The sequence below is a fragment of the Lynx canadensis genome, chromosome D1 (genome assembly GCF_007474595.2).
Source record: "Lynx canadensis isolate LIC74 chromosome D1, mLynCan4.pri.v2, whole genome shotgun sequence".
NCBI classification, from domain to species: Eukaryota; Metazoa; Chordata; class Mammalia; order Carnivora; family Felidae; genus Lynx; species Lynx canadensis.
This window is the reverse complement of record NC_044312.2, coordinates 75626880-75651279: the sequence shown is the minus strand read 5'-3', so window position 1 is coordinate 75651279 and position 24400 is coordinate 75626880. Positions and strand designations below refer to the sequence as shown.

The 24400-nt window shown below is 46.7% G+C and overlaps 1 protein-coding gene across 6 annotated transcripts in view; it reads right to left on the bottom strand.

Moving 5' to 3' along the window:
• Positions 1 to 24400, bottom strand: part of NAV2 (neuron navigator 2) — a 397314-nt gene that overhangs the window by 253531 nt on the left and 119383 nt on the right. For all 6 annotated transcript variants that reach the window (XM_030331653.1, XM_030331654.1, XM_030331655.1 and 3 more), the window contains exons 2-3: positions 16339 to 16456; positions 5575 to 5627 (exon numbers count right to left, since the gene is read on the bottom strand). In XM_030331653.1, the coding sequence (XP_030187513.1) occupies positions 5575 to 5627; positions 16339 to 16456 (171 nt within the window). The remainder of the gene's footprint in view (positions 1 to 5574; positions 5628 to 16338; positions 16457 to 24400) is intronic.

Here is a 24400-nt window from a genome sequence, read left to right as displayed (position 1 = left end):
ACCTGGCGCCAGGGCTCCCCAACGCCATCTTAAGGGGCTGCCTCTCACTAGGGGCCCCTACTCCTTTTTCAGCTCTTATGGATTCATCAACAGGTCAACTCAGGCCCTTTCCAGAAATACTCCAGCTCTTCTTTTCTGTTGATTCTGCTGTATGCACACGGGAAAAATAAGAGCAGGGATTGGGAGGTGCAGACTATTTTTATTACACTCCTTCTCTGCCACAGAAGCCAACACCACAACTAGACAGACTTGGGGTTCAAGCTCCAACTCTGCTTCCTAGGTCAGTAATCTAGAACAACAACAACAAAAAGACCTTGAAAAGCCACAGTCCCATGTACGATTTTTGGGGGGAGGGGAAAAAAAGGAATTCTGCTCATGCAATGGAAGTTTGAAAACTACTGCCCGGTCCTTCTCTGTGTCTATGTGCTAACTCCTACAGTCTTGGGAACTCAGGGCTACCATTTCCACGGAGACCCCTGAAGGACAGGAAGGGGTGCAGAGCTGTGCCCAAAGCAGCAGGGGCACTGAAGTTTGGGTCTGTGGAGCCCTAGGGGACACGTAGGCCAGCCTCTGGGATCTACAATCTGCTCAGGCCATATGCAAAATTCTGGGGTGTGTGCAATCTGGGAAGGAGGGAGCCCTAGCTTTCCTCAGATTTCCAGAGGACTCCAGGTTTCCAACACATGAACTACATGCACAAATCATCACCAGAGAAACTACCATGTTCTGAGTGCTGCTCATAGGCGAGGAGCATGAGGGTAGGATCACCTACCTGCAAGGGCTATTGGGAGGATGGAGGGAGAGGACGGCCGGGCAGCACTTAGCAAGGCACCTGGCACAAGGCCGACACTTTACAGGCTCCAGTTGTATTTTATCATGGTGATCAGTATTCTCCATTATCGTCTCCTTTACCACCTCATTAGTACTGCAAAAACGTTCTGAGGGACGTATTATCAACCCCACTTTATAGAGCAGGAATAGAGCCTTCAAAAAGGTTCACTAGGGAGCTCAAGGCCACAGAATAGCAGAGAAGGAGCTCGAACTTGGCCTGTCTGGTTCCCAAGCCCAGCCGGCCCTCAGTCTAGAAGCATTAAGTGAAGAAGGCAGAGCAGAGCCCTCCCGGAAAGCTTAGGAGGCAGCTGTGGGCTGGAAGCCCCCAGATGACCCCGGGCCTGAGATCAGCAGCCAGAGGGGTAAACAGGCCTGGGGCTTTCCGCTGAAAGGGCCAGCAGGCCTTGCTAACTTTCACCTCTCCTAACCGACAAGAGAAAGTCAAGCCATGTAAGATAATAATGATTAAAAAAGAAAACCACTCCCTGTGGCAGCCATTCCAAGGCTCCAAAGTGAGGCCCTGTCTTGGAGTACAGGATTCAGGTTCGAGGAGGCAGGCAGTGCCCTCGGGCCAGGCTCCAGGCAAGGTTTCTCCTTCCAAACTAATGCAGAACTCTGCTGAACTCACCGCTTGAAAGCCAAAAAGATGCCTCTGGGTTGCCATGGCAATGCTCAACAGACAAAACATTTTACCCGCCTCTGACGCACACACACAAACTTATTTAAGGGCCAAATGGATGGGCTGGTGGGTGAAAGGGGGTGGGAATGTTTCCACGGTTCCGTCTCCAAGGACGCGGCCCCCACAGTGTCTAGGTCAGCCTGAAACCGGGCAAAGAAATCCTTCAACACAAGCTGAGGCCAGCTTGCTAGGGAAAGGGAAGTCCCTGCCGTGCCTGTCTTGTCACAGTCACGGTCTCGTCCTAGGAGGCCTAGGAGAGAGTGACAGTATATGCCGACGGTCCCGGCTCTGCCTCTTCCTGGGCACAGCCTTTCACCACCTGGCACTTCATTCTCTTCACCAGAAAGGGGGGCATGTTGTGCAGGCCCACAGCAGAGTTGGGAGGACAGGATGTGCCCGTAAGTATGAACGGTCTCACAAACCTCACAGCACTGTGCAGATACAAGTTAGTGCTGATATTAAAATCATGGACGACCATTTCCCACCAGGTAGGGTTCTCACCTCCCAGATCCCATGATTGAACTTCCCTCCACAAGGCTGGATGACCATGGGTATTTCCCTTTAAAGAACTTCACTCCAGGGGGCACCTGGGTGGCTCACATCAGTTAAGCATCTGACTTCAGCTCAGGTCACGATCTCATGGTTCGGTTCGTGGGTTTGATGCCTGCATCGGGCTTGCTGCTGTCAGTGCCCACTTTGGATCCTCTGTCCCCTGTCTCTCTGCCCCTCCTCTGCTTGCATGCTCGCTCTCAAAAATAAACTTTTCGTTGCTGTGGTTTTTTAAATTTCACTCCAGGACCCAACAGGAATTGCCCTCCCAAAATGCGGTGATCCGGGTAGTGATGATGAACGCGGACCCGTCCCAGACCCAAAGACCTCCATGCCCATGGGGTGTGTTGTACTCTGGCTCTTCCGTGCCCCACTCCTCACCTCAGAAGAGGGGTCTCACCAGAGACAGCTTATGGCACTGCAGCAGGATCATCAACAAATGTTGCAAAACCTTCCTTTGCAAGGGTCCAGGACCTCCTTTAGTAAAGAGATGCCCCAGGGATGTGAACCTTCTTCCACCTATCACTCCCCCGTGGTGCACCCTCTTACGTTTCAGACTCCCTCCCGAGAAGTTATTCTTAAACCTCCCCTTGTCCTCAGATGGAACGGGCGCCCACTGTGCCGTGCACAGAGGTCTATGGAAACAGCTGCACTGTTATTCTCTGGTCTCCTGGTTCCTTACGGGCAGGGATCACATCTTGCCCACCTGAGCATTCACTTGGCCCACCCCAGTGCCTGGCATTGGTCGGCACTCTGTGAATGCTGACTGGCAGGCTACAAGTGACAATGCCACACCCATCATGTCTGTGCATCAGTGCCCTTGGGATTTTCACGTCCAGATGCCACAGGCATCTGCTCTCACTTCCCCATCCTCCTGGAAAAGGACATTTGAAGCAGAGCCTGGGGTGCAAGAGGTTGAGACCTGAGCTCCTCAGCAACCTAGTGGGTCAGAAGCAAGGGGGCCGGGCCTCCTACCCACCAAAATCAAAGCTCTTGGCCCAACCCCCAGATTAGCTGATGGACTGAACTTGCCCCTTAAAAACTGGAACAGCATCCATTCCTCCTGCTCTGAAACATCATTGTTTTTCTTTGGCTCCGTTACTCAAGGCCCCTGAAGAGTCCCTATTTTCTCAGGGAGTGAGCACATCAGCTCTGCTGATTATTTTCAGGGAGGTGCAGTTACCCTCTGAGCAGGTGCACTGCCCAAGTTCTCATCACTCTGTAGGTCATCTCCCTTCTACCAACATGGTGCTCCCCACATGCTTCCCACTCAGTTTCCTCCAAATCTGTTATCACTGGCTGCCCTAAATAAAGCCTCCTTTGGAGTCTGACCTTCTAGGAATCCAGAAGTGGTGGCTCACCACTGTGCCACATCCCCAAAGGATGCTTCCCATGAGTAGAAATGCATTAACTCTGTATATGCCCATACGGATGTGCACGCGCGCGCGCGCGCGCACACACACACAGGGGTCCTTGTAGATGGAACACCACCCATGCTGGTCTAAGGAGCACTTCCTGCGTGCTCTAGGGGAGCTTCTGCCTTAGGCATTTGTCACAGTTCGTGATGTAGGGAAAATGACAATAGCCCTGTTGTCTTTATCATCTTTCTCATTTCCTATTGAACAGAATGACTGCGGTGGTGGTTTTCACGTTTTCCTGGACTCACATCCTGTATGAAATATTCTCTGCTTCGTTCACCACCAGACCGTGTCTGCCTCCCCGCCCTTACGCTGGAACTAATTATCACCGACAATTATAGGATTTTATATTCCTATGTTCAAAAAAAAAAAAAAAAAAGAACACAGGCCATAAAAAAACAATACTTTCACAGCTGAAAGAGTTAGGGAAGCCACAAAATTTCATCGGTGCCATGGTAGCATTTATAAATAACATTTTGCATGGAGAGCTAAATTTGCACCACGGAACCTGAGGTGGCAATATTATTTTATAATCTTGAAAGTGGACTTTAACACCTCCCACAGAAGGCGCAGAAAATACAGAAGTGCCAAAGAGAATAAAAGGTTCATTGCCTTCAAATACCAGGTCTACACATGCATCACAATGGGCTGGGACAAATGCATCGGTATCTTTCCCAGGGGAAAGTACTGCCTCTCTTTCGCGCGAAGAGAGGACCTGCATGTGTAAAATGCTTACCCTAAATTAAGTCTTCTATCTTCCACATTTTCCCAATTATTAATATACTAGACAGCTGCAGTAGCTCTAACAAAAATAGCAGACAAGCTTTTCCAAAAGTCAAAGCGGCCAGGGGAGATCTGCATGGGGACTTTCCTATGTAAGGAGTGGTTGCTCTCTGGAGCAAACCAACAGAAAAAAATCTCCAGTGAAAGGACAAAAAAAAAAAAAAACAAAAACAAAAAACAAACAAACAGAAAACTTGTTTCAAAACGTAAACTGAGAAATGACTCCCATCACACCACACACACTCCTCTTTATAGTAAAAAATAAAGGTCACCAAAAAGGCTGTCTGGCCGACTCATTGGCATTAACAACCCTGAAAATTAAGAAGTAAAACTAAGGATCGTCAATCACTTTGCTATACTTTGGAATGAGACTATCAAATTGTGTCAACTCAAAGGGAGTAGGGGGAGGTCAGAAAAAACAGATTATGCCTTTTTTTTAGTTTTAGATTTCTGAAAGCAAATTAAGGTCCTGGAAAAAAAAAAAAAAAAAAAAAGAAAACAAGAAAAAAGTTGCCCTTAAATTGCCACCTTCATATGTCAAGCAGGTAGGACCATCATCTTAACGAACTGATATGTACACAATTCGTGTCAACATTCACATCTGAAAAGCACGATGAAGGGAAAAACCAGGTATTAAGAGCACTGCAATTTAACGTGCTCTGACCTCAACAGTGATCATGAATTTTAATTCAAAGATTATGAGGACACATAACAAGAACAGATGTTAAAAGACTCATTTGTTTTTGTTTTTTTAACAGCTCTAATGTCAGAGCTTAAGCAGATCACACCAGAGAGAAGATCCCTTGTCAAGGTCAGGTTAACAATGGTCTGGATAGTATCGTACACTTCACATTTCCTGCCACCGTTCTGATTTCACATCATTCCAACCTTTGAAGGCAATCAGATCACATGCCCCCATTTCTGAGCAAGACGCCATGACCTCATCTGTGCCCTAGCACCATATACACAAACAGAAATCACTGTGTGTCTTTGAGAAAGCAGAACTGAGTCCCATCAGTCCAAATTCTCAACAAGCGTAGGTTTGCACCAGGTCTGCATAATGTGTTTCTACAAGAAAGACAGGGAACGTGAAATGCTGACCTAAGACTCTGTAAAAATCATGGCCACTTTTTAGTAAATGCCAACAAATATCAGAGAGAAGCAGAACACGGCTGCTTGGAAATAGCTGTTAAGTTTATTAATATAATCCCTTAGAGTAAAGCTTACAGTGTGGCTGTTTCCAAGACGGTCACTATCATTGAGAGGAAGGGCTACTTCCTTAATATAAACACTCACCAGCCATGTACCACTTACCATTTGTGATCTGTTCTTGGGACAGCCATTGATGTCTTCAATCTTCTCATTGGCTGAAAAAGGAAACACAAGTCAGAAAAATAAACAATCATCCCCAACACCTTGAGTAGTGATGTTCAGAACGCTTGAGGCCAACCAAGTCCTAAGGCCCATCCTGGGGTCTGTCCAATCAGCACAGGCATGTGAAATGCTGAGCCGCAGCTAGCAAGCTTCAGGACTTACTCATCCAGCCACCGTCCCCCAGGGACAGCTGGGGCAAGGTCGTCGGCATCTAAAGCAGAGACAACTGCATTGACGACAGTCTTGGAGCACTGGGACATCACAGAAATGTGTGGAGACTGGGAAACAGAGCTCTGATTATGCTTTCGGCTCTTAGACAGCTACGACCTCCCCACAGAAGATGGGACGGTTCAGAGTGGGTCAGTCCAGCTAGAACTCCACTCCTGGGGACAAAAGGCACAGATGAAGTATCTTACCTCATCCTTTCCTTTTACTTAATTCAAACAAAAGTAACTCCAGTGTAGTTAACATACAGCATTATAGTTTCAGGGGTACGATATAGTGATTCAACGGTTCTGTACATGACTCAGTGCTCATCACAACAAGTGCACTTCTTAATCCCCATCCCCCGCCCACCTCCCATCTGATAATCATCAGTTTGTTCTCTGTAGTTGAGTCCATTTTTTGGTTTTGTCTCATTTTTTACCTTTTGTTTCCTAAATTCTACCTGAGTGGAATAATGTGGGATTTGTCTTTTTGACTTTTTTCACTTCGCATTATATTCTCTAGCCCATCCATGTCGCAAATGGCAAGATTTCATTCTTTATGGCTGAATAATATTCCATTGTGTGTTTGTCCATCTTTATCCATGCATCTGTCAATAAAATTTGGGCTGTTTCCATGGTTTGGCTATTGTAAATAATGATGCGATAAACATAAGGGGGCATGTATCCCTTTGAATTAGTGTTTTTGTAGTCTTTGGGTAGATACCCAGTAGTGCCGGATCGTATGGTAATTCTATTTTTATTTTTTTGAAGAACCTCCATCCTGTCTTGCAGTGGGGCTGCACCAGTTTGCATTCCCACCAATAGTGCACAAGGGTTCCTTTTTCTCCACATCCTCCCCAACACTTGTTTCTGGTGTTGTTGGTTTTAACCATTCTGACAGGTGTGAGGTGATCTCATTGTGGTTTTGATTTGCATTTCCCTGGCGAGTTGAGTACCTTTTCATGTGTCTGTTGGCCGTCTCACCTCATCTTTAGCCAGAAATGCTAATATTGCTTAATACAAATAGGATTACTAATAATCCTATTCCCTCTGTGTGGTAGCACACAGAGAAAATAAGAGAGCGAGACTTAAAAGGGATGCAACCCAGGCCACATAGTGAGTTAGATCTGAAACACGCTCCTAAAGTCATAATAGCACCTGGCTATTTAGAGAAGTGGGAGAAAGAGGTTGTGTTAAATTAACTGGAAATCGATCCAAGTGACAAGGAAGAAAGGCCCAGGTTCCCACAGTGAAGTAAGGAGGAATCCCTATAAGACACAGCCCAAGCTATCTATGGTGGGTGCAGGGGGGTTTCAGTTTGCCACAGCAGCACTACATAAAAGCAACATATGTAGAGGTTGGGACACTAGCTTTGGGAGGCAAAGATACCTCCATGTTTGAATCTCAGATCTATAGCTTGTTAGCTGTGTGATCTCAGCCATGTCCCTCAACCTCTCTGGGCCACAGGTTCCCCATCTATAGGATGGAGCTAATACTACCTGCTTTAGAGGAAGAGCTATGATAAATAGACTATAGGATATCAGAAAAATACTTCATGCAGTGCCTAGCACAAAGTATCCTACAAATGGCAGCTATCATTTACCCAATAATACATACCATCTATGTAAAGTATGTAAGATATGAATTTCCTTTCTGAGGTCTCCATCTGAGTTAAGCCCACAAACTCAGCTAGGAGTCCACAGTCAAGCACTGAGGTTCTGCTGCCTCTGGGAAGCCCCTGTAAGCTTCCTCCCCAGTCCCTTTGGTCCTTTTACTTAGGGTCCCCACCCCTAGAAGAAGAAAGCACATGCAAGTCTGTGTTCTCTCAGCACTGTGTACCTTCCTCTGTTTTGGTCTGAATCATTTAAGGTGTAACTCCCTTTCTGGTCTCCACCAGCTATGCTGTTGAAAGCTTGGCAGACCTACAGATTTTGGTTTTCACATTTGTGTGTTCGGGGCTCAAGAAGTGCTTACAAAACCAAATTTCAAAAACAAACAATCATGTCAGATTTTAATGAATATGATGCCAAAAATCCCCATAAAGAGGAAAGATATTAAAAACTATCTGAAAAGAATAACCAAATCAAAGTGTCCCAAGATCCAATTTTAGAACTCCTGAATCTAATACATAATACAGCTCAGCATTACCTCAATTGGACTCCCCCACCCCCACCCCTCTGGTGTCCTCTACTTCGATAAAGAAGGGAGAAATAAAGCTAGTGTCAAGAAATTGTTTAAGGGAGAAGTGGGGGAGAGGGGAAAATGGGGAATGGGCACTGAGGAGGGCACTTGTTGGAATGAGCACTGGGTGTTGTATGGAAGCCAATTTGACAATAAATTATATTAAAAGAAAAAAATTGTTTAAAAATCTCATTCCTAGGAGATAGTCTGGTTAGTATACATTCAGTCTAATCTACACCTTCTTTAGAATTTGCTCAGGCTAACAGATACTCCACTCTATGATCTACCTTAGAAGATGTCAATCTTCAGAAATCCAACTCTTTAAGAACACTGGGATAGACATTTTAGGAAGCCTTTTCCACCCGTTTCCCTTACCCCCAAAAGAGGTGTCATAAAGCCTTTAAAAAGCACATAAGAAATGCCCAGTGAATGGGATGACTCATGGGTATCTGTTCTTTAGTTCACCAGAAAATGACCGAATTACAATCAGTCAGAATAGGTCACTAGCATGTCAGCTCCAGAAGAACAAGCTTTATCATCTGCTTCCTATTGTAACCCCAGAGCTTAAGACAGTGCTGGTCACACAGAAGCCAACTCAAATATTTGTTGAAAGGAGCTAAGGAATGAGTATTCTGAACGCTTCAAAGAATCAAAGTTTTACTGCCTATTCGGAGGCAATGGTCTTTTCACTTGTCAATACAGAGGCACATACTAAAGATGAAAAAAAAAAAAAGATCCTGGACAAATGGCACGCCTTCAAACAAGGGAAATTATGGCAGGCCTGCACTCAGACCCTGGGTTTTGATATACAACAATGGAGAATAATGTGTGGCTTCTGAAAATCCAGGTCTCTCAAGGTATCTTCCAATTGGATACTCACGATGGCCAAAGTCATAAGTCATTAGATTCTGATCAATACCCAGTTCAGCATTAGGTCATTAGTGCTCATTCAAGTAAAGGATGGATAACTGTGATTTTAGGAAACCATTTTAAAGATTCTTTATATACCATCTAGATAAAAATGCCAAAGGACTTGGTCTAATTGTTACTCTACTTCCTTTTTGTAGTCTGTCACCTAAACCACAGTCAGGTGCTGCCTGAATTTAAATACTGCAGCTCCTAGGAGCTTAATGCCATTTTACAACATTAGAAATAAACCAATGGAGTGGAGCCTATGGATGACCACTCTAAAGAATATGCGGGAAGAGATCAACTAAATGCCTAAGCTCAAACTCAAAAAGCTTAATAAAAATGCAAAAAAATATCTTGAACCTCCTAGTTTCCAATTTCATGTAATTTAAATACTTCTTTTCTTAAATTCTCAAGAATTTCCATAACTGTCACAAATACTCAGAGCAATAACAGCAGTTCTGATTCTGCCGAAAAGGAAGAAGAACTTGGTTAACTTGTGGTAGGGGGTCTTTGGCTGCAACACAAAAGTAGATAACCAAAGTAGCAAAGGCATTTGTCCCCAAAGTCTTCAACTACAATTCAAACTAGCATCCCTAAGTGCCAGTGCCCATTTATGTATTCTAGCAGGTTTAAGACCTTCTCAATCCATGAATGCGGTAACCTGCCTGCACACAAGGTGACAAGTTATAAATTGGAAAGCTTCAGTGCACTTTTCAAGTAAGGAGAGTGGCACCAGCTCATTGCTTTCCAGTGGACTTCTTTGGAAGGGATGACAACATTTCATATGCATCCATGCACAGGGCAGCTGGCAGCCCGGCCAACAGGAGAGAGAGAAACTGGCTGCCCAGAAAGGCAGAGGACTTACCCAAAGACACACAACAGTAGCAGGTCATCAATGGAAAGAGGGCACAATCCTAGGTGTTGTCTGAATTTCCTGGTTGTGCTCAAGAGTCCACCCAAATGGTGATAGAAAATGGGCTGCTATCAGCTCTCGTCACCTCTGATGGGAAATCTCTTCCCCTATCCTCTGTCCTTGCTTCCTCCTTCTCTCCAATCCTCTTTTGTTCATCCTATTTCCCTCCTTCTCTCTCCTTTCATCCCTGCCTCCCACCCCTTTTCCCCTACCCTCCTTCCACCCCCTTCTGGCATTCTCCCTGAGTGACAGCAATGTAAGCTGGAGGAGGGAGGCCTGTCTCTCCCTCTTGATTCATGCTGTTTATCCTGGCCTCGTAAACCTCTCTAATAACTCATGGCGATGGCACCGTGATGGGCTGGCAGGCAACTGCCGGCTTTGGGCAGCTCATGACTCCAGAAGATAATCACACTAATAAGAGGTTGAACAGAGACCGGACCCTCGGTCACGGAAAGCAGGACATGAAAGGCAGGAGGGAAAGATCCATTTCTGCCTAAAGGGCAGAAGCGATGGTATAAAAGCGTGGGCTCCACATCATCCCACTACCCAAGAAACCCAATTCCTGGGATAGGTAGATGGACTCTAGAATTGATCGATCCAGGGTACCTGAAGACTCAGGAGCAGTGTCTATGGTTAATCAGGGTTCCCTTCAAGCCACACATCTGATCATGGCACGCCCCGCTGTGAAAAATTAACTCTTCAACCACTAGCCTCGGTGCTAAGGCAGAAGCCCAGAATTCGCTGCCCTGTGCCTGGCAGCCTGCCTGATTTTGCCTCGTTGACCCTTTGGCTCTCTACCCTCCAAGCATCTCTGCACACCCTTCATCTGCCAGGAATGCCCTCCTGACTGCTCCACCTAACTAACTCCAAGTTTGAGGTCTTGGCTTAAAGGTAAATTCCTCAAGGAACCCTTCCTTGATTCTACCCCCTATACTCTATCATGGGTCAGGTCTCACAGCACCACTGGTCCTCAATCATTATGTATTCTACTCCCCGGCCTAGATAGGGGTTGTCCTCTCAAAGGGACCATCTCTCTGCTTGTAAGTTTTGATGGGCCTGCTCTTATTTATCTATCATTTTTCGAATTTGTTTTGAGAGAGAGAGAGCGAGCGAGCGCATGTGCAACCCATGAGCACAAGCAGGAGAGGGGCAAGGGGAAAGGGAGAGAGAAAATCCTGAGCAGGCTCCGCACTGTCAGTGTGGAGCCCGATGTGGGGCTCGAACTCATGAAACGCAAGATCATGACCTGAGCCGAAACCAAGAGCCAGTCAGGTGCCTCTGATGGGCCTTCTTTTCAATGTGTTCTTTTCTCTACTTTGAAGTAACTTCACGCTGACAGAAAAGTCACAGGAATAGTACAGAAGATCCACATATACCATCCATTCTCATCTCCTCCCTCCCTCTCCTCTGTATGTATGTGTGTATTTTTCTGAAATCATTTTAGACTACATAGATCATGTCCTTTGCCCCTTATACTTAACATCCTTGTTCTTTGCAAATATATACTATCTCATGGTACAATAAGAACATTCCAATTGTGCCAACTGCCTTAAAAATGTCCTTTATAGCATTTTATTCCCCTATACAGGATCCAGTAGCACATTTAGTTGTCACAGCTGTTAAATCTCCTTTATATTGGAACAATTTCTCAGCCTTTGGCTTTCACAGAAGTGATAGTTTTGAACAATATAGGTTTTTTTTTTTTTTTTTTTTTTTTGGTAATTGAAAGTTCTACAATTGGAGTTTGTCTAAGATTCCTCAGGATTAGTTTCAGGTTTTCCAGCCCTGACTGGAATTCAACATAAGTGATGTTATGTTCTTCTCAGGGCACCACATCAGCAAGCACAGGACATCCATCTACCCCTTGCCAATGATACAATTTTGATCTCCTGGTCATGACATCTGGATACTCCCCTGTGTGGATACCTTCCCCTTACAACTAATAAGCCATCAGCGGAGAGACACTTTGAGACCACGCAAATAGCTTGTCCCTCAAACTTTCTCCTCCAGATGTCAGCATCCATGGATTCTTGCCTTAACTAATCTTTACCATCATGGTTGCAACTTCCTCTATATTTGTTAGTCAGTGTTCTCCAGTACAGCGAAGTCCGGTCTTCTCCCGATAGATGTTTCTGTCAGTACAGATTCCTATCTCTATTATATAGGAATTCCTATTTTATTTCACAGTTCTAATCCACAACTGTCCTCAATTTTGAGGCTCCTGTCTCAGATTACAGTCATTCTTCATAGCCACAGAGGGTACAACTAGCACTTACAGGGAGATACTACCAAGGAGGGTGGATTTTGACCTAGTCAAAGAAAAGGTTCAGAAGGATTCCAAATCGCCATCAACAGAACTAGCTGATTGGGGAAGTAGTAAGCTGCCCATCACAGGAAGTATTTAACTGTCTGTTGACTGCTCTTTCTAGAAAAAAAACCATGTATCAGGTTGGGGCTTTTAGAGATCCCTTCCAAACCTTTGAGTTGAGACCTGCGACAGAATCCTGGAAAGGAAGAGAGCATGACATCTAGTTTAGAGGCATATTCAGAAGAATACTAACGGCTGACAAGGGAAAACATCCAGCCACCCGTTGGACACAATCCAACCAGGCTTGTAGAAGCAGGAGCTGCGATGAGTGAAAGTCTAATCCCTAGTCCTCTTGATTTTTCTTGACCATCATTGCATGCCGGCCGCCATGTTAAATGCCAGGAGCCGAAAAAGACCACTCAAACCCAGGCCCAACACAGAAACCAATGGAATGATAGAGGAGAGTCCCTCCAGCTCTGCCTGGGGGAGCTAGGGAAGATAGGGACTTTTCCAGAATGAGTGGGGGCTCATCAGCCAAAACAACTGCAACACCAAAATTCTGTCCAGCACACAACGGACTCCAATTCTGGGAAAATCTTAGACCAATGGAGATACACACGCACATATGTGTATGTTAAATACATACACACATACGTATGTACCTTTTTACATTTTATTTTAAAGGACACATGTGGGAGAAGGCATGGACTTCAAAGTAAAGAGTACAATTTGTCAATAATTCAGGATCCTGGTCAGAAAACGCTACTCCCCTCCTGCACCAAGAGATGGGTATTCACAAGACCCTCAAAGATTAAATGCTCTGAACTGGCTGATAAACAATCTAGAGTAGTCACGTAGAACTCCTACGTGTACCTACCTTTTCAGCTCCTCACTTTCTGGGTCTCTGTCCTCTACACACAGAGCACAGGGTGGAAGCCCAGTAAAGTCCAGGGCAGAGACAGAGGTGCTAATGCCTGCCTTGCTCATAGAGTCCCCAGCAGAACCGAGCCTCGCTTGGAGGGGCGAGGGAAAGCAACCTGGGGGCCTCACATGCAGCCGGCCACTGGGACTAACGAGAGGCCCTGAAACTGGTCCAGTGGCTTAGGCCTAGAAAGGTCACTGTCTAGGCAAATTCATATCATCTCAATACATTTAGGGAAGCCTCCCCGTGAGCAAGGATAAAAACTGTGCTGGCAGACATTTCCGTAGCACCATACTTCGTCATTTCTGGACACCCGTGCTACCTACCGTTCACCTCTTCTGAGCCCTGACAGACCTAACGCATCTATCATGCGCACTCTAACACGGATACCAAAGCCTTGTCATCCTCGTACTCCTACCTTTCTAGAGGGCGATTACCAGGAACACTGGTTTCCAAACACGTTTCATGTTCGATACCTACCTTGCACTTCCTAAGACTGCTACAAAAATCAGGCCATGCCTATTTTAAAGACAGAGAAACAGAGGCAGCGGAGGAAAAGGGCTCTGAGGGCCCATGGTTGGAAGCAAGGAAGCTGGGATGAGAGTGAGGCCTCTTGCTTTCACCCTTTCCCCTTTATCTCTTGCTCCCAGGGCTGGAAGCAGAGAAGGTCCTGGCAGAAATCCTGCACAGCCCCCAGATTCAGCCACAGTCGTGCTAATGTATCGAATGGGACACGGTTGATGTGGATATCAAAACTCCGCTCAAGTGCAAGTCCTCTCTTCTCTGAGGACCTCACCAAGAAGATGCTGCTCTTTCTTGCAAGGTTACAGGCCTTGCACACTTGTTTCTTTATTCCTAGCTTGGAGCACAGTGCTGGCACACAGTCAGGACTCCAGAAATAGTTACTAACGTGAAGTGAAGGGAGGTAGATTCTTGTACGGGGTTCCGTGTCTCCAGATTGAGAGGGGAGATAGAGGATATAGCAGAACAAGGAACAGAAGCTTTAGAAGCAAAATAACCCAGGTTAGAATCCCCTTGCAGATTAGTTGGGTAATATTGAGCTGAGACTCAGTGAGCCTCAGTTCTTCCAACTGTAAAATGGGGTGAATCTCGCCTACTTTGTAGGGATGTTGAGGAAACGGAAAGAAATTTGTCAAAGACTAGCATGAGTGATGAAGAGTGCGAGGAAGAAAAAATAGGTTCCAGTCCAAGATGGCCACAGAGGAAGAGGGAAGGGGAGGGGGTGGAAAAGGCAAAATGGGTGAAAGGGAGTGGGAGATACAGGCCTCCAGTTACAGAATGAATGAGTCATGGGGACAAAAGGCACAGCATAGGGAATATAGTCAATAATAATACAATTGCTTTGTATGGGGACAGATCGTAGCTACACCTGCGGTGAGTATAACAATGGAGTTGAGTCACTATGTTGTACACCTGAAACGCACGTGACATTCAGGGTCGACAATTCTCAGAAAAGTTTGTGGGGGAAAAAGCGTGGGAGGAGAAAGAGATGAAAAGGAAGAAGTGTAGTGGACAGACTTCTAGAGGACCCCCAACTCTCCTTCCACTCAGCTTCAAGCCCTTGTACCGGCCCCTCGCATCGAGTAGGACAGGACCTGCGATTTGCTTTTAACCAACAAAATATGGCAAAGGACATGGGATGTCACTCCTACGATCATGTTACATCGTAGATGACAAATTGCTAGCCAACTTGCTCTAGAAACTTTCTCCCTTTCTGGCGTTGAAAAAAATGAAAGCAACCACACTGGCGGCAGGAGGGGGTGGGCACTTGGGTGGCTCAGTTGGTTAAGCATCCGACTTCAGCTCGGATCTCGATCTTATGATTTTTGAGTGCAAGCCTCACATCGGGCTCTCTGCTGTCAGCTCAGAGACCACTTCGGATCCTCTGCCTCCCTGTCTCTCTGCTCCTCCCCTGCTCACTCACACGTGTGTTCTCTCTCAAAAATATATACAGACATTAAATTAAAAAACAACCACACTAAGAGATGCACATGGCAAGGAGCCAAGAGGGATTTCTGAGAGCTAAGACTTCCAGCCAACGGTAAGAAATCAAGACTTACCTCCTATAACTGCAAGGAAGTGAATCCTGCCAACACTGAGTGAACCTGGTCCCCTCCCCAGTCAAGCCTCCGTGTGAGGACCCAGCCCAGGCCTACATCTTGACTGCAGCCTTGCAGAGGCACCGGCCAAGCCATGCTTGCATCCCGACCCCCAGAAACCACGAGACAATACGTACATGCAAAGTGTGTGGCCATGTGTTACATGGCAAGAGGCAGCCAACACAAGGGGGGGAAGACAGAGAAGGGGAACCAGGCTCAAGCTCATCTTAAGAAACCCATCTTAGGACATCAGGGGCCCTTGTATCTGAGTGGCAGCAGTTCTCCAAAAGTCATCAGCCAAGGCCAGTTTGCCTATGTTTTTAGGTACAATCTCCACAGATGTGAGCAGGGCTACAACTATTAAAGGCCACTTTTCTCACACTGGAACGATAAGCAACTCTTCCAAAACAACACATGCCCAAGGGGCTGGGGTTTCTGTCCTTATGCCTTTTCCCTGGGCATGAGGCAGCCACAGAAGCTGCCAGCGACAACAATCAGCCTAATGTCATCTAATTGACCTCCTGCCTCCTGAGTCTGAGCTCTCAAGCAGGGATGCAGGGGCACTTCCCTTAAGTCTTAAGGCTGGAGGCAGAGCTGCGCCCAGCCTGTGCCTGCCTTCCCAGGGAGAGCCCTCTCTCCCAAGCATGCAGCCCCAGCTCCCTTCCCCCAGTATTAAAACCAAAACCAACCTTCTGCAAAATTCAATCCTTTGATTTCTCAGTCCCAATTAAAGTTGGCAGGACTAAACCAGTCGAGTAGTGCATTTTTTTGTTTTTGGTATTTACCAAATATTTGGAAATATTTATTTCCAAAATAACCCGTTAAAAAAAAAATACCATCAGAGGGGGGAATGGAAAGCCAGACAGATCAGGGGCAAGAAAGGGACAGAGAGCCCTCCCCAAACCACCAGCACTTCCCTCCAGCCCTTCTCAGAGCATCAAGGGGGTCCTCTTATCGGAAAAAGCAAGCTAGCACCCACGACCCCCAAGCACAAAACAGAATCGAATAAATGGTCAACCCACGTGGCAGAAACACTGTATTCTCCTGAGATTTCAGTGTGCCATGCCCCTTGCCCAGCTCAACAACCCCTTCTAGGTCTCCACCGTTAACTCCTCAATCCCCGACGTAAAACCCACTCTTACCCACAACCTGGATAATCTGAGCCAGGAGGACGCCGTCTGTCACATCTTGCTGGAGGTCCTTGATGAGACGTTTGTGGCCCGACTTGGCTAAATAATGATTGGCCCAGTCCGTGTAGATCTGCAAAAACAAAAACAAAAACCAAAGAGGCAACTTTAGGAACCCGCTCAGATCCTATCCCGTGTCAGAGGCAGCTGCTGGGGCCTGCGCAGCAGCCAGGGTCCCACCAGCTCGCTACCCTGGGCCAGCCGGTGCCATTAACATGCAGAGCCTCGTGCTGAGGGCCATTCAGCTACCCACAGCCGGGCTTTCGCCTATTGAGAGCTCTGCCATCAAGAGGCAGGGAAAAGCTAAAGAAAGCTTCAAAGCATGCAAAGGCCTGAATGGGATGGGGACACAGAACTCAACAGTCTGCTCCAGACGGCTTTGAGAGGCAGTGCCTCTAAAGGCAAGAGAAGCCTCCCCCGCCCCACCGCCATCACCCCCCTTCCCCCCGCCCCTGCCCATCTTTTTCTCTTTATTGAGAAAACGTATGGGGAGGTTACCACCCAACAGGCATCTTTTAATGGGCCATTTCAGGGTAAGGAGGGCTATTGAATTAGCGGAGCTCTCAGGAGCCTGGGTCCCTTGTAAAGAAGCCAAGTACACAAACACAGAGCCCCTCAATTACTCGTGTGTGAGTGGTGTTATTTACGGCCTCACGATCGCCTCGAATGTAATCGGTTTCATTTAAAAGCCCAGCATCATTTTCACTGTTGGGATTCTGTGACTAATAAGAATTTTAAAAACCCAGCAAATTCTGACATATTTAAACACAGCACTGGTGCACACAGCATCCTGAAAGGCAGAGGCTAGGTCACCATGGGATCAGGAAAGCAGACCCCCTTCGGGGACATACAGACCTGCTCCTGTCACAGAACTGTCACTACAAGAGAATCTTTTCTTGCAGAACAGCACAAGAAAACTCACCTGAGATCTTTCTCCCTAACTGAAAAAAAAAAAAAAAAAAAAAGGCCAAAAACCAAAATTAGACACCTCGTCAATTTTGAGTGCTAGGTTCCATAGATTTGTGAGTCTACGGAGGGACATGTAGGCCGTATAGATCGGCACCCTTTCTTCTCCCCTTCAGGGATACGAACAAATGACTGCTCAAAAGAGAATACCGTACCCCTGCTGGTCCATCTATTAGTAACAAGTTCACATACTAACTCCCATGACGTCTCCACCCAAACGGAGGTGATCACTGTATCTCCAGCAGGCCTGCTCGGAGATCTTGTGTGTGACTTCTAGAGGAGGGGGAGCCTTCCCCTCACCCTGGCTCTCCTCCATTCTATTCTTCCAATGGGCCCAGAGCAATCTCAAGCAATGGGGCACTGCCCCTTGAGGCTCGTAAAATGGGGACAACAGGCCAGAGCCTGGAATCACAGAGTGGACCTGTTAGGGAGCCTCATTCTAAAACGGGCAAGGCAGAGAAGCACTTCCTACTTCATCAAGAACAGGGGACAGACACCCCCTGGCTATTCCCACCCCCAACCTCAGAGCTGGGTCTTCCACCGCAGAGACCCACGAGCTGAAGAGGTACGCCACAGGATGATTCTGTGTCATACCTCGGTCCAAGGCATCTAATCCTTAAATCCATGTTACTTTCCTGCCCTAGGATTCTCAAGTTGTCAGAGATCAAAAGCCTAATAAAGCAAGATCATTTTCGATTCTGTGATCACTGAGAAAGCGAAGGACATGGGGAGCCATCTTGGTCATTTTACGGCCAGTCCTAAATGCCAATGATTATTAGATTGTTAAGAGGGACAGAAAAAACATGAGAAGGAAAAGAGGCAGACCCGGGTTCAAGTCCCAGTTCTGGAGGGTCCATGGGGTAGGGATTTGGATCGCTTTTGTCCAGTGATGTGTCCAAGGTGCTTACATCATTAGCACATAGTTCTCAATATGTGTCTGTGAAGAATGGATGAAGGACCTCAGGCAAGCTCTTTAACCTCACTGAAGCTAGTTTTTCTTAGCCATGAAATGGGATCAACACCATCTACTTGTCAGTTATTATGAGGACTGAGTGATAAAACATTTTTTTAAAAAAAAAAAAGGGATTTATGCACAGTAGGAGCTTAATAAATGACCTATAGTGCCTACTATATACCAGGCACCAATATAAACACTTTGCACATATTAATTCATTTAATACTTATTCTAGGAGGTGGATACCATTGTTAGGTCTATTTTTTTTTTTCCAGAGAAATGTGAAACGTAGAGAGGTTAACTAACTTGTCCAAGGTAACAAGTGGCAGAGTCAGGATTTGAACCCAGGCTGACTGGCTCTGTAACCCTTAGACATTCAATAAAGCTCCTTCTCTGAATACAAATGTAATCCCTAGCCTTTACCTCCTCCATGACACCCTCCTACAGACTCTAGGCTCATTCCCCTATTCAGTTATGTTCCGGCTGAAAGAATTGAACAATAAATAAACAAAAACCCAAAGCCTAGTTCTATCCCTTGCTGTCTGAATGCCCCGGGGCAAGTTACTCAACTTGTCTGAGCTTCAGTTTACTCAGCTGTAAGATGGGCATAAGAAAGACTACTTCAGAAGGCAGTTACGAAGACTTTTACATCTAAAGGGCATAGCATCTGCCACATGCTAAGTGTTCAGTAAATATTTAGAAATGTGGCTACCAGCACTATGAAATGGGCCAGAACAAAATCAGCCCAGCCTCTCCCCTGAACCTCCATGACACAGACGACTCAGGGACTCCTTCTCCTTCTCCCTCACAAGGTAGAATTTCAGGAGTGAACCATCCACCATCTGGAATCACAAACTATGACGGACTGAAAGAAAAGGAGGTCAGAGATTGACCAGGCTGGTTCCTAGAGCCAAGCTCCCTTCCCCAGCTAGGAGATGCACCCAAGATGCCCTCAAGCCCTACAGGGATCCCACAAGCTACGTCCGAAGGACTGTGGAAACATTCCAAAGCTTAAAGCCATCCACCCCCAAGATCATCAGCTGAGGGGAGAAGGGGTCATGGACAAGGATACTGCTGAGTGGGAGGTGATGCTGGTACCTCTTGCTCATTCTCTTCCTGGAAGTTAAATTTAAAGTTAAAATAGATCTACTCTCCAAAACCAGTCTTCTGCGTGTCCACACAATCCAGCAAGAAACCAAGGTTAAGCAAACTTCTTTCAACAAGTATATGTGTGTGTACACACACACACACACACTCACCTTGGAGCCATGGTGGGGCCATGTGGGTATCTGTTATACCAAGGAGAACTTCTACAGTGGTCAGAAATGGCTCTGCCGAAGAAGTGAGCTCCTCTACCCAAAAACTATGTAAAAGAAGAGCCTTTCTTTCACTTTAGCCTACCACACACCACTGCATCTTTGTCTTCCCAGAGCACAGCTCTAGGAAGCTGTGCTCCTGCTCAAAAAAAACAACTCATCAACAGCTCCCCACTTCCCACTGAATTAAAGTCTGGCTTTTCACACTGCTATTCAAGGCAGTCTGATCCACCCACTCTATCCCAGACCGCGCTCAACCCTTGCGGGGGAGGCGGTGTATGTAGAAGTTAAGAGGATAGGCTTTGGAAATGACCAAGTACAGCTGGCCTTCGGCCCCGGGCAAATGAATTTCCATTAACCTTTCTGTATCTCAGTTTTACCCTCCATAAAATGGGGATTATACCTAAGGTATTGTAAAACAGCTGGCAAACCGTGACCCAGGCCAAACCCAGCTGACCATCTGTTTTTTTGTAAACAAAGCTCTATTTGGAACACGGCCACACTCACTTGTCATCTTTGGATGCTTTCATGCCACAGTGGCACAGTTGAGCAGCTGTGACAGAGAACTTTTGGCCCGTAAAGCTTTAAATGTTTACCATCCAGCTCTTTACGGAAAAGATTTGCCAGTGTTACAGGGACCGAATGAGAGACCACGCCCACCATACCAAGTGCTCAGTGGTCATGATTACCATCATCTTCAGGAAAACTTGACCCCACAATTCCCCATCTCTGAATTCATGCCATCCTATCTGAGCACCTCCACCAGGGTCACCTGGCAAGGCTCAATTTCTAGGTCAGTCCCTCCATGAAGTCACTCTGGATTTCCCCGACTGCATCCTGAGCTACACACGATACAGAGACTGTAGATAACACGTACGTCGGTGCCATCTTCCCACCTTCACCACCAGATGTGGGCAGAGACCATGCATGTCCCACCCATCTTTGCTGCTCAGCAGTGCCTCCCTAGGTGCGGGCCCACAGCAGGGGGCCGTATGTGGTTGCCAAGTTGAGCTGAACACAGAGAAAGAGGGCAAATCTCCGGGAAACCAATTACATTGGAGATAAATAATGTAAGTCCTCAGCAAATCCTCAAACCAGGATTTCACAGCTCTTTATTGATTCAAACAGGAAGGGACAGAGAAAATAAATCATGCTGTGGCTCAAGCTCATTAATCAGGACCCATCCAATAAGAGTCATTAATTATCCGGAGTTTCCCCTCCCCTCCTTTCTCCCCAGCTCTCAACTTTTTAAAGAAGTCACAAGCAAACACCTAGATTCATTGTAAGAACCCATTTTTAGGGGCCAGGCTAAGCAGAGACATTATTCAGCCCCATCTCCCTCACTTGCTCTTTCAGTAGCACGTGCGTGGAGTACCATTCTTTCAAGGGGCACCCTTGGAAAATGAACTCACAACATCCCTAGTCATCAGACTCCATCAGCTTTGGCAACTCACAGAAATTGCAGCGATGCGTGTTTCAAAGATTTTAAGCCAGGGCTAGAGCACGCAGAGCTTCCTGTCCAAGCCTCAGCGTCCCAGAATCAGCTGTTCCAGAGCAACTCGGATGGAGAGCTCCACGGCTGTAAAGACTTGGGGGCGGTGGATGCTGCTACCCCGAGTGATCCTCGTTCTCCGAGCTTCCAGTGGCAATGGAGAAAAAAGGACCTCGTGGTAGGAAAGAGCACAACCACCATTCCCACCTCCAAATCAGATCATTCTAGAACAAAGCTCCAGAATAACTCTACACTAGTACCTGAGGAGCCTTTCTCACTCGGTCCTTCATCTCACCAGCTGCCTCTTCCCCCACCCCCTCCTAACAGGAGAATCAGTACTCCAGAAGCACTCAGCGAGGGAGAGAAGCTGCTGTCAGAAGCTGGAAGAGATAAAAGGGGGAAAGCAGGCAATGACAGCTGAAGAGCGAATTCGTTTTGACTCACTTATTACCCCTGACAGAATTTCAAGGAGTGCGTCATTTGTTTGCTTATAAGCAATCATTCCGTATCACAGAGGCAGAAATCAAAGCAGGAAAATTTTGACAGATCAATTGAAGTCAAAAACCTGATTATTAGTTGTAACAAGAAAACCGATAATAATTGCACTGCGTTCAATCAGTGGGGATAATGTTGCTAAATTTATACGGCAATTAGCCCTCAGTGAAGGGGCGGGGGTAGCACTCCGCGAAACCCAAGAACAATTCCACTGAGGAACTGCACCAAAAGTTGGGGCCATTTACAACTCAGCTAGAAATCCCCAGACCAGTATGCCGGACAGCCTGATGGATCCAGAAGGCAGTGGGCAGGAGGACAGCCATTCCAGGAGAGAGACAATAGAACCAAGCTTTCAGAAGGAAGTGCCAAGGCGGAGATTAAAGTCAACCAGTCATGTAGCATCAGAGGTGGTTTCCAGTCAAGCAGGTGCAAAGGAAATGCTGCTGTTTGGCTACAGGTCAGTGGAGGTCTGGCTCCAGACTTTGGCCACGTCATCAACCCAGTATTTCCACGACTAGGCAGTATGTGATTAAATGGCTTAGTTCTGATGGTTCTGAAGTAGAAGAACGATATTGCAACAACATCTAGAGCGCTCACCTAGTGCCTGAATACCACAAAGAATAACTATTCAATGACTAACAGTTTCAAGAAAATCAAAACGTACCATCTGTTATCAAGGGCAAAGCTGGAAACACATTGACTGCTGCATCTCCGGCATCTAGCAAGGAGCATGGCACCTACCCCACACGTGCAGCCACGTGTCCACAGGACCTTTAACTGCATGGGATGGCTGAGGGGCGTCGGAGTAGCTGCTGACCTTTTCCCCCACACCCCCTCTCTCAATATAGACCTCTGCCTTGTTTAAAACCACTGCCTCGAGGGGTGCCTGGGTGGCTGAGTCGGTTAAGCACCCGATTTTGGATTTCGGCTCAGGTCATGATCTCATGGTTCATGGGACAGTGCTGAGAGCACGGAGCCTGCTTGGGATTCTCTCTCTCCCTCTCTCTCTGCCCCTCCCCGGCTCAGGCTCACATGCTCTCTAAAGAGGTAAAAATTTAAAATAAATAAATAAAACCACTGCCTCAAAACAAACACTCAGGTGAAATGGTATCCCTACACACTGGAGAAAGAGGTGGCACACAGAGAAGTCAATCTCTTTGTTCAAGATCACACGGCACAGGAGAGGCCGGGCTGGACCAGTGGCCCCGCCCCCTGGTTTCTCAAGAGAAGAATCCAGTTCTGTTCTGCGTCCCCAGTGCTCACAACATGCCCACCCTGAAGGGCAAGGACTCTCCTTCCATCCCCATCTCGGCCATCTGATGCATTACTCAGGTCGTTTGTGGTTTTTCCATCAACCACAGCCATCACGAGGGCAGGGTGTCTACACAGGGGCAGTCTCAGGAGCTGGCACGGACCAGGGCGGAGGTCTGGCTCTGCGTCTTACCAGCTGGGTGGCCTTGGTGAGTCACGGCCCTGCTGAGCATCTGCGTCCCTCACTTGTGTGGCAGTGATACACAGGGTTGCTTTATGGACTAAAGAAGAGCATGTATGTAAGTGGTTAACACAATGTCTGGCACACAGTATTAAGTAAGTGGGGGTTACTGATATTCAAGTCAATAAACCCTTGACTAAGTTAGGGGGAATAAATCATTCTAGATTGCTCAGAGTTGATCCTTCTGAGAGCCATACCTATTTGGAAATCTTTCCCAAATGGATTATCATGATCCCTGCTTCTTAAATTAACCTGATTTTACTTTTTTCTTGATGGCCCACAGACATTAGCATAGGTAACAGCGTTTTGATGCACACACAGATGCCCTTAGGGCCTGCTGAGCCCTCCTTAAAAGATCCCATAGTCCTTTAAAATTGGGTATAAAGTTAACTGAAGTTCAAGCAAGAACTTTGAAGAGACTTCTCCAGCAACGAAGATACGAAAGCAGAAGGATTCTGTGGCACACCTTTCGGCTGCCCCAAGGTTCAATAGGAAAGGCTTTTGGTCAGTCTCCAGTCAGATAAGAGTGCGAGAAAGCTGGGCTCCAAGAGCACTGAGTGAGACATTGACTGGGTTCTAGATCCCTTACCTGGGCACATGCAGAATAGTACTGTCCACTCTCAACCTACATTTTCTAACATGCACTTATATATACCAAGGAATAGACCTCTTTCTCTGGAGCCAGAAGATAGGAGCATTGGGAGGGAGGACCCCACTGCCGGATTTCATTGCTCTGGGTTTCCATCTTGCTCCACATTCTGGCACCATCCTTCCTCCTCCTTGACCTCCGAATATCAAATCAACATAAACCACTTCGAGCCACATGCACGCCTTGACGCCAACAGTCTGAGCACGACCTGTGCCAGGTTCTGCTCTTGCTGTGGTCTTGTGTAGGACAGCAACGCCCATCGGCCAGATGCCTGCGATGAACGGAGTAAAAGAACGCCTTCTAGAGTCAGACCACTTTAGTTCCGACCATGCCTCGACCGCTTCCCGGCAGACTTATCCTGGGCAAGTTACTTCAACTATCCAAGCCTAAGTTTCCTCATTTGTAAAATGAGTCAACCACCTATTCAGTTTATTCTGAGATTGAGCAGAGATCACCTAACAATGCCTGGCACATAGTAGGTATGTTAGCTAGGATTCTAATTACCATGAAGATGACGACCTACAAGGTGAACACCCTGCAAACAAAGGACTCCTTTAGTGCCCCGCTCACTTGTGAGGAAGATACTATTTGCCCCATTCTACAGATGAGAAAGTTGAGGCTCAGAGCTGAAAGGACTCTCCCAAGATCACAT